Source organism: Atheta coriaria, unplaced genomic scaffold, assembly GCF_025399875.1.
Source record: "Atheta coriaria isolate IRGN ID8LTWV9N9 unplaced genomic scaffold, Caltech_Dcor_3.1 hic_scaffold_11_pilon, whole genome shotgun sequence".
Classification (NCBI taxonomy): Eukaryota; Metazoa; Arthropoda; class Insecta; order Coleoptera; family Staphylinidae; genus Dalotia; species Dalotia coriaria.
The window spans coordinates 197,350-210,668 of NW_027045453.1; the positions used below are offsets into that span (position 1 = coordinate 197,350).

General features: G+C 36.3%; 2 protein-coding genes across 2 annotated transcripts; one reads left to right on the forward strand and one right to left on the reverse strand.

Moving 5' to 3' along the window:
- Window positions 1-10,964: 10,964 nt before the first annotated feature.
- Window positions 10,965-12,077, reverse strand: LOC135801659 (NAD(P)H-hydrate epimerase-like). Its single transcript, XM_065315153.1, has 3 exons — window positions 11,944-12,077; window positions 11,350-11,885; window positions 10,965-11,293 (listed from the first exon to the last, which is right to left on the reverse strand). Exons 1-3 carry the CDS (start codon window positions 11,965-11,967, stop codon window positions 11,059-11,061), a joined length of 795 nt encoding a protein of 264 aa, XP_065171225.1. The 5' UTR covers window positions 11,968-12,077; the 3' UTR covers window positions 10,965-11,058.
- An 87-nt stretch (window positions 12,078-12,164) lies between these two features.
- LOC135801662 (acyl-coenzyme A thioesterase 13-like) lies at window positions 12,165-13,159 on the forward strand. The gene is made up of 3 exons (XM_065315155.1): window positions 12,165-12,584; window positions 12,640-12,827; window positions 12,898-13,159. The coding sequence occupies exons 1-3, from the start codon at window positions 12,504-12,506 to the stop codon at window positions 13,061-13,063; spliced, it is 435 nt and encodes a 144-aa protein (XP_065171227.1). The 5' UTR covers window positions 12,165-12,503; the 3' UTR covers window positions 13,064-13,159.
- Window positions 13,160-13,319: the final 160 nt, after the last annotated feature.

Here is a 13,319-nt window from a genome sequence, read left to right on the forward strand (position 1 = left end):
GAATACCCAAATGCCGGGATTCAACACTAGCTAAAATACCATGGAACAAGTTGACAATAAGGGATGAGCCGATGCCGGTGGAAATGTCTGAAGCACACGCGCGGATTTACGATAGGCTCGCGCGGGTTGCGAGCGCGTTTAAAATATTCATTCGCGTAAAATATTCATTCGCAATCCGTTCCATTTCCGAAAGCACCTAGCGTCGCGCCGCGCGACGCCTACAGCAGCTGGAGGACTCGTTGGATCGCCGGATAAGAAGGCTCGAAAGCTCAAAGCCTCCACGCCGCCGAAAAGAAACGCGTCGAATTCAAGAACCTAAACTCAAACTACAACAGCATACGCAGGAATAGGAAAACGAATTCACAGAATTGGGAATGAAAATGTGGAGATGTAGAATGTGGAAATGTGGATTTGCGAAAATGTGGAAACGCACGACAAGGAGCGAGTATTCGGTGCGGCGGAACGTGGTATATGCCGGAATTGGAAACGGATTCGCGCAGTTTCTTATGCGTGGACGTGCGCCACGAGGGGGCGGCGAAAGTGAGGATAATGCTGAACCTGGGAATGCATGCCCGGGCTTGTTGCGTGCAAATTCGTGCGAATTTGCAAATTGAACGTAAACCGGTGAATATTCAGCATAGAAAAAGTAAACATGACAATTTTCAATATGTACACCTATTATTTCGTATCAAAATGAGATATTTTTATATAGAAAAATATGGAAACATCATAAACTGAAACAAAAACAGAAAAAAATCATCTTGAGTTGATACATCATCGTTAATCTTAATTCGTCTCCCCTTGAATAGCGACTTATTTCGAAAAGCCAAGCGCAGGCTTATTTTTTTTCGTCCCCCGATCAAAAGCACTCGACCTCACTGTCCACGACATGATTCACGACTTGGTTCAGGACTTGAATTAACCCTCAAGAACTTGACGCCGCGTAAGATCGAAGAGTTTATAATGAATTAATACTTTCAAAACATTTTTTTATAGAAATCCATTTTTATTTGAGTTTTGAATTCGTTGCATCTTTGCAGCTTTCTGCAATAGAGATTGTGAAGGTGAAAGGCAGGCACGCTTGCATTTTATAGTCAAAGTTTCCGCGTTCTTCGTATTCGCGCGCTGGGCCGACGCGATAGCGGGCGGATAGGAAAATACGAGGCCGTGAATCTTTGCCGCATTTGCATTTAATTTACCCGATTGCATCCCGAAGGCGCACGTCGGCTACGTCTCACCGCGCTCGTAAAAACGCTTTCTTACGGCTTTCCTTGCCTCCCAGTTAAAAGAATCGTGCTTATTACACCAACTCTATACCCATCTACAATAATTTTGTTGCAGTTGGAATTGCACATAATGTTAGGGGTGGAAATGCAGAAATGCGAAACGTGATAAAATATAATGATAAATGATTTCTTACTGCAATTCAAGAGAAATTAAGTGTAGGCAACCCACATTACGTTCAACACAAACTTTATAACAGAATCATAACCTTAAATACTGCCTATATTGTTGTGATTTGTTGGCAACTTGAAAACTTTTCCCTTTTTCAGAATAAGAGCATAATTTCCAGCACGAAATTGGTTCGCAAATTACAAATCATGATCAGTCACGCAAGTCACCGCTGAGGAAATGGAAAATTGTGGATAATTTACTTTTAATCGCCTTGCTTTTTAACCTGTATTCTTTTCTAACAATTTTTCATGATTTAAACTTAATGATTGATTACCTTCCTTTGTTTACTTAAATAATTTTTCAAACACATATTTATTATAGTTTAGATCTTAATATTTACGTTCATGTGATTTGGGTTGCGAAATAACAATCCAAACACATTTTCATAAGTTGGTTATGTAGCAAAGGGATGTTTCTGAAACATTGAATTAATCTCGATATAATTGGCCACAATTTAACAAGTACTCATAACATCCATCCGTAACTTGGCTTATCCGAGCATTTGGTTTCGGATTACGTTTGTTAAGCGCATTTGCAACTTCCAACCCTAGCAACATTTCTCAGTAAAACCAAGCAAAACCCATTGAAACCACCTCAAATGAAATGAAGCAGGCTGAAACAAAAACAATGACAAAAGGTGACCATATTCTCACACGTTGCAGTTTACAACCCCCAAAATGGACGAAACCAACGTAGGCTAATCATGTTGTTAATTAGACAGCGTTACCGTTATCGTTATTAGATCAGAAATGTATTAGGCGCGGTAATGAAAAGCGGAACAAAACGCTCGCGATGAAAATAAGTTAAAGGGTGAGAGAGGCCGGATGAAAAGCGGAGAATGTAAATTTATCTCGTAGGTTGCACCAACACGCTGGCTTTAACTCTGGCTTTAGATGAAAGCAAAAGGACGAGAAGGGTGTTAAAAGGGACGGAATACCGAAAAGGTTGGAAAGTGTGAGAATGACTGTAAAACCAAAAAGGGATGAATATGCAAATAACGTTAATAACCGTGCAAAATGTGGAAAAAATTAAATTATATTTTAGAAAAGAAAAAAAAATGAAATTGTTTTATCCAAAATTACTAATTTCTTGGTTGATCAATGTGAACCTTTTTCTAATTTCTACCCAACCGAAGGACACAGGCTTTAAAGCTCGTTAACCTGTCAGCCCTAATGTTTCCCATCGCTCTCCTCGCCGCTTTTGCTTTCGTTCTCGGTAAAACTCTCTTTGGTAAAGTTTTCCTCGACATCCGCCAATCGGATGCTGGTTTGTGATGCGTATTTGCGGCGATTGTGGTAATCCAAAAATCTCTCTTGAGGACCATTCACTTTTATCTTTTCCATTTGAGGTTTTTGCTTTTTGATTTTTTCGTTTTTAAATAAACAATAAACATAATATATTAATGCTGTTATTGCTTGAATTTTTATAAAAGAATAAATAAATAATATATTTTTTGGGGGAAATATTTGCCTTGATTGTATCTGATTGGCAATTAGCTTGATTCTTTCCAATCGTTCTGCGTTTGGTGGCTTGGTTTTTGCGGCAAATTAACTCGAGTCAAAGACAAATCGCAACTCGACAAAGTCGAGAATACCGGATTGCGGCACGTCGCACAATCGACGCCGGCGATATTGATGAAGACCGCCGTCGTTTATCAACGGACGAACGCGACGTTTCAAAGGGATCGTTTAGGACTATCGATGGGCAAGTACTTCTTGCTCTCCTCGCTCTCGGCGAAATCAAACGAGTCCGTGAGATGAGCGAGCGAAAGTGGAAAGAATGAGAGAGAAAGAAACGTTTTGAGCGGCGCGGCGGATTAATTGCGTTTTCATGGGGCGGACGGGGCGGTTAATTGTGTCGTTTGAATTTAAATCGGGCGATTATTTCCGCTTTATTTGAGTCGGCATCGCGTCGGCGTCGTAAAGTGGTCGTTTGTTTCGTCACGCCGCGCTAAACGCAACAAATAACAGCCGCCGCCTGCGACGAGTTCTTCTGCGCACCACTTTTAATCGTCCATCGATAATATACTCGATGGGTCAATTAAAGCAATGTGATTTTGTTCGGAAATGGCCGATTTTGAATGATATATCGATTGCAATTAAATTGCTTATTTAAATTCACAATAAAAAAAGACTAAAGTTAGGTTATATTGTTGAATATAGGCAACTTTTGTTGCAAGTTAGCAAGTAGCCTAAGAATACGCTTTGAAAGGTAGGCAATTTGCCTGCACTGGCACGCTCACCCTGTACACACCCTCAAACCCTCTTATTATCTCTAAAATTGCACGACTACGAATATCCACGCGCCAGAGCAACACTAAAGCCCACGTTAAAGTCCGCCATAACATCCGCGACGTTGAAATGCGCCCCCTAATGTTGTTACACGACTGCGTGCACACAAACACCAACACCAACACCTAAATACGCGTTTTATATACAAGGTAAAACAGAAAATCACAAAACACACTGTATGGTAAAATTGATGGGCTGGTATGGTTGCTATTTGTTGTTTAGTGTCGTACATTCCTCTGTTTACCAAAAGATAATTAACAATCGACATGTCTACGCTAGGTCTCTGTAAGGGATGAAATTCACAATGCTGCAATGCCGGTACTCGGCATGTGTTGAACGACTCGGTTACGCAAATGCGACGTTTCCAACCGCCTTTACACTAGTTGGATACAGTCGCTCGGTTTGTCTTGTTTGTAGCTAGCCGCACAGAAAGGGTGGCAAGGCATAGGTGTTTAGAACGTTAGGAAATGTTTGGCGGGTAGTGTCGTTTTCTTGGCGAATGCGGAATGTGTTGAAATGTAGAATGTTTGGCATTTAATACATGAATACATATCACAACACAAAGCTACGTAGAAAACAAACATTATATAATATAGTGTAATGCAACCAGCAGTACAAATTAATGTAATCAAACATAAGAAATGAATTCCATTTTAAAATTTCACCAGTTTCGAAAGATTTTACTGCATTTGAATTATTAATATCAGTTTCGTTTATAACTTCAGCGCTGCTTTTGAATTCTGATGGTTGAAAGCTCGTTTTCTTCGGTTTTTCTTCATACGCAGTAAATTTTACGCTCTTCATGGTTCACACAATGTCGGCCATGTCGGCGGCGCTGATTCGGTTGGGCCGGAGGCCATAACACCGTCGGGCGATAAAGATTTATGTCGATCGGTACATGACCGTTCGGCAGGTTTCTCTATTAACTGGAAAACCGATCGCCGAAAAGCGTCGTTACGCCGTCGACGTTGCGTAAGTTACACCCCGATCGGCTGGTGTCGATTGCAGCGGCGAAACCTCGATAAGAAAGCCAAAAACAAACTTCGGGGCAGTTAAATAATGTTAATGCGGTCAAGTTGACAGTTAATTAAAGATTTCAATAAAAAAGCCAGATTAAATTTTAAATATTTTTTAGGTTAAGTTAGGTTATACTTATACCTAACCCTACTTTAGGTGTAATATTAGTGAATATTTTCATAATGTAGATTAGGTCCCATGTGATAGATCTCATGAATATTGTTGTAAAGTCGAAGCTGTTGAAGTAATATAACATCATGACACGAATTTATCTAGCGAGTATAATATAAAGCGCTCCCTGGTATATATTGCTTTCGTCATTCCCGCTTTCCCAGATATATTTATTCAATTATTCAAATATGAACTGCAAATATGTGTCCAAATATATTCGCAACATGTATGCATTTTCAAATGCAAATCCACGAGTACCTGCCAGTGCACTTTCAGCAAGTGACGGGCAATTGAAATACGTATGAGTATATGCAAAATATGATGAACGTTTTCCACTCCAAATATGTTTTCAGATGTTATCACATAAATTTTCAATAGATACTTGTTAAAAAACGACTGGATTATCATTATTATTCTAAATTTAATGTTTGTAAATAAAAAATTAGCAGCATAGATCAAAGTAGAGGTTATGTTATTTTATAAATTTCATAATAAAATGGCGTATCACATTTGCGTCTGGAAATAGCACCTAAAAGTGTTAAAATGTTGACACTAACAAGTACTTTTCAACATGTACTATAATATAATTGTGTTTATCGTATGCTTTATTCGTAATTTCCATTACTTCCTCCATGTTGCTGCACTCTAATTTCCTCTGCGTTCGAATTCAGCGCTGCGGATCATACGGATCGCGTGTCGCAACGCGACGTCCGAGTGAATTTCAACGTTTTGGGCTCGGGAACTTTTCACCCTTCGTCTGGCACGCAAATAACCGACGGGTTGTTAAATACACGAAGGATGTCCAGTTATGACGCGTGTACTCAAATTGTCAACGCTTAATTCACGGCGTGTTACTCATTCAATCCTCGAGTCACTGCTTTGAATAATAATTCTGGGTTATTAGAATTTTCATAACGTGACGGGGATGAGTATATTAACATGCTTTTAGACTTACATTGTATGATTAAAACTATTTTTAATAAAAGTTAATTGAAATAAAATTTCAAATATTTTCATAATGTTTATGTATATATTGTTTTACTTTATTGTTTTACAATAGTTTTACCGAGAATAGAAAACAGACATTCTAGGTATATGGAACATAGTTGTGTTAGTTTCAACATTTATAACTTAAGAACGGCTGGACAGATTTTGTTGATTTATGATTTGTTAAATTCATCTTCATTCCGAATAGTAAAATAAGTATCAAAATAACACAAATTATTACTGAAAATGTATTGAATTAGAGGTGAAAATAGGTATAGTAATTCTTTCATAGTTATAGTTAAATAATTGAATCCTCGATTACTTTTCAGTACATTATTAGCAATTCTCATTTCTTTAAAATAAAATTGCGAATTTAATTGAAGAATGTAAAATGAAAAATGTAAAAATTAATTTCATTTTTACTAAAAACAACAGAGATGAAGTGGCGACCAAATGATAGTTTCTTATATTTATAAAAACGTTCATACCCTTAGCGTCCTCTAGTTACTTAAAAGTGAACGACTTCAACTTAAAGTTAAATATTGTGAATAATATCTCTAAATATATAAACATTATGTTGTATTTAAACACAAAACTAGTTTAATGTAAGTTTAATCACCCACGCATGTTTGCCAAAATATATTACTATTTGAATACATATTTGTTACTACCCACCTACGTGAATATTTCAATGTTAGTAATGTTGGTTTGTGTGTAATAACGTCCCAATGTTTGTTTGTGTGGTTTAGTGCTTGTTGTTTTGCTGTTTAAATGCGTTACCATGAATTGTTATTGTGCAGGATAGAGAACGTATTCGAATGTATTCAAATCGATGGAAGCGTTTCCCATTTCCGGTATTACCTGTCGAACTACGCGTCCGAGTTGTCAGCTTTAACGTCGAGCCATTAACGGGTGTATTTACGGCGGCGGAAATTAAGGGAAGTCCAATTATGCCGTGTTTTCAGTGCTTTTCAATGCCAAAACTAATAAGTTATCATCATAAACGGCATTTTCACATCGTGAAATCGGATTATAAAAGATTCAGTTTAATTATTTCCTAATTACATAAATAACTTGTAAGTTAAATGCATGCTTTGTTTAATAGCTTGAAGAATAGGATTATATTCAGATTAGAGATAAATACCTATATACCTACTGTTTCAATATGAGAAATATTATAAGAAAAATCATAAATATTACAGAACCATTGAATTGATGGGTGAATTGATGATCTAACGCTTCTTAAATAATTCAGGAAGATTCAGTAATATTTTATCGATCAATCTGTTTGAGGTAGAGACGTTGAATGCATTATTATCTCCATCACGCCGAGCGACCCCATCGTCGACCCAGCAGCGCATTCAAATCAACAGCAGGGTCCAATCTGCAAGCACCACTAATGCCCATTGTCAACAGAGTGTCAACACTTGAAGAGGGTATCAGCCGGCCGTCGCGGATAATGCGACGGACGCCATTATTATCGCAACAATCGCAACCTTCGTTCCGCATCAAATGGTGCTAGGACACTGCAATATGTCCTAATTCTTCCACACCGCCACCACATTATCGTTTTGCATTATAAATAAATCTAACTCTGATAAATTAAACCAATGATATGTATTTATTCTTTACTAGAATGCAGTTTGTTCGAAAATAACGCAGTTTTGTAAATTCTCGTTCTAGAAGGCAATATTAGTTTTGTGTAGTTTTTGAAGTATTTTTCGATATATTCGCGTTCAATTTATTACAGCGTATCGCGTCCTTTGTCGATGGCCCCTATTTCCATGTTGTTAAACTTTGTGCGCGCGTCCATAAGTCTTGGACGATATATCATCGTTTATCGTCTGTCGTTTGTTCGATATTTACTCCAATTCGTTTGCGAATGTGCACGAAAATGCAGAAAATAACGAGACGCTGCTTTTCAGGCAAAATATTGCATTATATATGAAGAATTCGCATTGAAGAATTCAAATAATCAATTGTATGTAAATATAACAAGTAAATATTTATAAATTGATAACAATTAAAATTCAAATTGCATAAAAACAAAAATTTAATAATCAATACGCAAAATACAAAAAAATGCAATTTTGACAAGGTAATCATTGCATTCCTAACAATTAATGTAACATTTCCAGTTGATTTCGTTAGTTTTGTTTGGTTTGTTTGTTTCATATTGTGCATTCAGTTGATTTCGCTAATTCAGAGTGCCAGCTGGTTTTTTTAAATCATTCTTATCTTATCTTATCTTCCGCTTGGAGTAGCAGCAATGCTGCCAATTAGTGGAAACACGTCACAAAAGGCAACCATTACAGCTGCAGTAACTCTTTCAATCAGCCGCAACAAACTTTCCGGCAACAAACACAGGAAGAAGAGTTTAAACACCCGGCAAAAGTACGAGTAAAACTAATATTGGAAAAAGTTTCAGTAGAAAAAAGTAAAAGAAAACTCAGTTTTATTTCAGTTTGTTGCACCGTTACACTAATTTTCATTTTGTGTTTCAATATTTACCATATTTACTTTATATCTTTCTCTTTTTCGTTTTGTTTTTACTCAGAATTTTCTTAATTTAACCAAGTTAGGCGATTTCTGTAGTTTATGGAAGGCAACACACTGTCTTGTTGTAACACGTTACGTTGACGGTTAATAACGCGCCCGTTTGAGACCTGATGTCAAGAAAACCCGACAAAGGAAATGAAAGAAATAGAAAAAATCCCAGCCGGTGCTATTTTATTGACAGATTTTGTTTTCAAGTCGGAACCAACTGACGACCACAGATTGTATTGACATTTGCTAAAAATGTTAGTAAAATACAACATGTGTTTAGGTTTAATTAATAAAATTGTTTATGTTTAATTTTGTAAGGGTTCCAACTTTCCACTATACTTGTTTTTGAAAGGCAATCATAAAGTTGAAATTTTCCATGCAAATGATTCCTGCTCACCCACCATTAATGTAATCTAACCCCAATTGCTAGCTGAGAAATTAACTAATAAACAAGTTAATTGGTTCGTCCATAAATTCCACCTTTCGCCGTCGACGGTTAGTGTTATTCTTGGCAGAAGTGTTCTCAACGAGTTAACGTAACGTTAACATTATGACCGCGATTAGTCTAAACGCCTAAACATCTAAACGTAAAATGCAATGCTTACGTTTTCCGCTTTACCGGTTTTACGTTTGGTGTTAAACTAGGTATTAAAACATTATCATTTTCTCACAGAACTAAAGATAAAAACAATGCTTCTATGCAACACCTAACATTGAATGATTTTACGATTTCGTATTTTGTAGAACAATGCAATTGTACAAACAAAGATTTTATCAATTTTTGATAAGCGTGTACTGCCCTCTCTGATAGTACTGCTTTATGTGCAATATTTATCTGCAAAGTTTTATTGCTACAGTAAAACTTCCAACGTTTTTATTAGATTATAAACACTAAGGGTTGATATGTTATTTGATTTGATGTTTTATTATATGTGAGAATGTGTTATCAAGGGTAGCAGGCCGGAGGGCAACATGTGCAAAGACATAAAGGGGGAAGCGATGCGTACACGGCGTACGCGGTTAATTAAAGTTGCCTTTTATGAGGGAAATGTTGCTTTTCACGCTTATTTTTCCATCCTGCAGGCGGAAGTCTTTGCTTTACGAGTGTATTTTATATGCGTGGCGAATACAAAAATTTAGCTATTCAAGTAAGCTGGATCAAAGAGGGTAAGAGGGCGAGAGAGGACAAGCCACAACCCTCCATCAATGACGCCTACTCGTTCGGATTGCGAACCAAGGAACTCAAACTGCCTCCTTCTCTATCTCTGGTCCTGGTACCAGGTAGCTGTAGCTGTTAAAATCGAGGGCAACCCCCTACCTAAGTCCTGCTGGCGCACTGTACCCCCACTACTTTTTGCGGGTCTGGCACAGGTATAAAAGACAAGCGCGAAATGCGGGCCGCGCTGAGTCGTGCCTGAATCGTCCAGTTCAGTCGCAATTCATTAGGATCTCCTCTCTTTTAGGTTGTGCGCAAAGAATACTTATGCTGTCCTCAAATGTCGTAATTTATATTAGTAGTTCATATCAATTCTATGGAAATATCCGAAATAACATAACAAAATTTTGATCAAGCAATACCATATCACCTAAAGGCTGCCAATTTCACGTCAAACAATATATTTAAATTTTCGCGTGAACAGCCTTCATTTGGTGACAATATATTAAACATATACAATTATTTTCATTTGAATCTAAAAGTTAAAACTATTTAATATAATAATTAGTAGAAGCATAGAATGAAAAATGGCAATGCCAGAAAATGTGGATTCTCCTCGCCGCATTCCGAAAATTAGGTAAAAATGATTAACTTTACACAAGACAACGTGCCAAACATGATTCTCTGTAAAAATTACAGCTTAAAGAAATTTGAACAAGAAACCGAACGCATTGGAGATTCAACTTCCTTTTCTAAGAAAACTTCCAAAACCCATACACCTAAAAGTATGCACGATTGGTGTATAATGGGTATCAATACCATTCGTGATCCCATTGCTGATATTCAAGAAAAACGTGGTATTTCCAGACACCAGTAAGTCGAAACGTCAATTTAAAGAAAACGAGATATAAACTTAACATTTCAGGCGCTTTACATTCGTTGACTTAATGTCAGCACTCTTCAATCACTCTTATAATTCCTGCCTGTGCATCATTACAATGATTATGGGTCTTTTGCCTCTCCTCGAAGGATTACTCAATCTTGTTCGTTTTATTCTGGACAAAATACTGGAGATTGACGAGTGCAAGAACATAGGAGAAAAAGTCTGCAAAACGTTTATATTTATTGGTGAATTATTTGTGATTTTTGTGATAGTGTCCTTAATAGTGACGATTATATTACTCCCGGTGGCGAATTTGATACAGTACACTTTGTACAAAATCTGGCGCTTAGCTAATTAGTTCTAATACGAAAAAAAATTGTATATATTTTGTATATCAAGTAACAAAGAAAACAAACAATGTAATTAAATGAAGGTAAAATATAATGTGATTTAAAAACCATGTGTAAATTGTTTATTTTGAATCAATCTTTACTCTAAAATGGTTGAAAACATGTTTCAACATAGGCAACCCAACATGCAAACCTGCTTTATTATCCTTCGTCGTCCAACAGTAAAACACAGTCTGTACCAGGATATTCTGGCAAATTTAATCCGTACTTGCGTGCTAAAGCAGGTGGTACAAACCTTCCCCCTAAATAATGATATTTTCCTTTAAAATACTTGGCACATGCTTTGGGTGCAGTCAGGGAAATCAAAAGTTCAGGTTTTATTCCTCCTTCAGAAGGTTCACCACTTTCTACATCCCAGCCACTAGGAATATCAATGCTAAAATATACCAATAAAAATTAGTTAATATAATTAAAGGAATAATACTATATCACCTTGCAATAGGAACTTTGGTATTCTTCAAAACTTGCATTACAGCATGAAATTGTGGCCTAACTGGTGGTTTAAAACTGAATCCAAACAAGGCATCCACAAATAAACCATATTCTCTATCAATAGGTGTATCTGGCAAGACATCAATACCCATATTGCAACATTGAGTCACTAGATTATTATACAGTTCCTTGTCTGTCTTCTTTGGATAATAAACAGCAGTAGGATAACCAAACAGTTTCAAATGTCTTGCTGCAACAAGCCCATCACCTCCATTATTTCCTGGTCCACAACAAACCATGATTTTCTTGTCATTTAGAGATTCAATTGAGTATGATTTGGCAATTGCTGTAGCACAACTCAAACCAGCCAGTTCCATTAATTGATCTACACTGAATTTGTACTCATTGAAGAGTTCCAAGTCTACATTAATGGCTTCATCTTGTCTGAGGTACTTCATTGTGCACTTTTGCTTTAAATTTTGGTTAAGAATGTAAGTTCTATTGAAGTGGCTAACATGCGGAAGTTGGAACAACAACTGCAATGTTGGAGGAATGTGTTATTATTAAATTTTTAAGAGCTAGTAATGATATTACCTTCCTGAATAATTTCATATGCATTTTGTGGGCGTTCCTTGAATATTGTTCAAATATTTACGAGAGTCCAAGGTTAAATGTCGGAGATATCACAGACTTGCAAAAAATAATTCAGTGGAAAAGGTTTTTTTTTTTGAATTAAAAGCTCAGTGACATAACTTGTTTATGAGCATATAAAATGTTATAATTGTTAATTAACAGTTGTCAAAATATTACTAATATTCAATATTAATGAATGCATACTATGTCTGATAGAAGTAATGAATATTACTGACATTACAAAGAGGAAACATTGATTTTTGAATTCATTTAGTGGACAATGACTATTGGGAGTTTTGAGTTGTTAAATAAAGTCTAATTTCTTTTTTATAACTGGTTTTTCGACTATCTGCTAAATTGCATTACTAACTGATTAAAGTCCAGGCCGGTATAACCTCATAAGCGCTCAAAAGCGTATAAATAAATCCGCAAGTAAAAAGTGCTATAATTGCTTTAAGCAGTCTTGATTCGAGCATTCCACAGTAAACATTGTAAAAAGGATAGAAGATAACTAGATAAAAATGTCTGGGGCAGCGTCAAGAGTACCTAATATTGTCAACTACATCAAGAATTGCCCTGGCTTTGAATCAATACTCAAAAATGTAATATTTTCATAGCAATATAAAGACTGATCATATTAAAGTGTGGAAATTACAGATTAAAATCATATCTGCTGGCAATGGGGCATGTGTTGCTGAATACAAAGTGGAGCAAAGTGCCACCAATATTGTAGGTGCATTACATGGAGGCTTCACTGCAACTTTGGTTGATGCTGTCTCAGGCTATGCCCTACACAGTGATGAGGACAAAATTACCCCAAGTGTATCTGTGGATATGCACATGACGTAAGTGTTTTGCTTCAATAGCTCTAAATAGTAACAATGAATTTCCATTTGATTGATTAACTCTGTGCAGTTACATGAAAGCAGCAAAACTTGGTGAAGAAATTGTGATTGATGCAAAAACAATGAAAGCTGGTAAAAACCTGGCATATCTTAAGGTAGAGATTAAAAATAAAGAGACTGGAGATCTGCTAGTCCAAGGATTGCATACAAAGTTTATTTTATCTGGGAAAAAGTAACACATTTGTTTTATTAATTATGCTTTTATATATGCTACAAGTGTAGCCAACTTACTTTATATTCATATGTTCAATAAACATTGATTATAATTGTTACATTGCTTAACTGACTTTGCTGATTAGAAACGTATTATGCTACATTTATCAGTGAATAGTTGAAAATTTTGTGTTTGCTCATTACCTATAATTTCCACAAATATTTTCAGCTCATTATAAATATTCATAGGGGCATTTTATTCACAATCATTCCTACACT

Bases quoted from the DNA above. Each gene is read 5' to 3' on its own strand.
- LOC135801659 (XM_065315153.1), bottom strand. From the start codon at position 11,967: ATGCATATGAAATTATTCAGGAAG. The intron at 11,886-11,943 runs GTAATATCATTA...CCAACATTGCAG, and splicing joins ATATGAAATTATTCAGGAAG to TTGTTGTTCCAACTTCCGCA. The intron at 11,294-11,349 runs GTGATATAGTAT...GGTATATTTTAG, and splicing joins ACCAAAGTTCCTATTGCAAG to CATTGATATTCCTAGTGGCT.
- LOC135801662 (XM_065315155.1), top strand. From the start codon at position 12,504: ATGTCTGGGGCAGCGTCAAGAGTACCTAATATTGTCAACTACATCAAG. The intron at 12,585-12,639 runs GTAATATTTTCA...TGGAAATTACAG, and splicing joins TTGAATCAATACTCAAAAAT to ATTAAAATCATATCTGCTGG. The intron at 12,828-12,897 runs GTAAGTGTTTTG...AACTCTGTGCAG, and splicing joins TCTGTGGATATGCACATGAC to TTACATGAAAGCAGCAAAAC.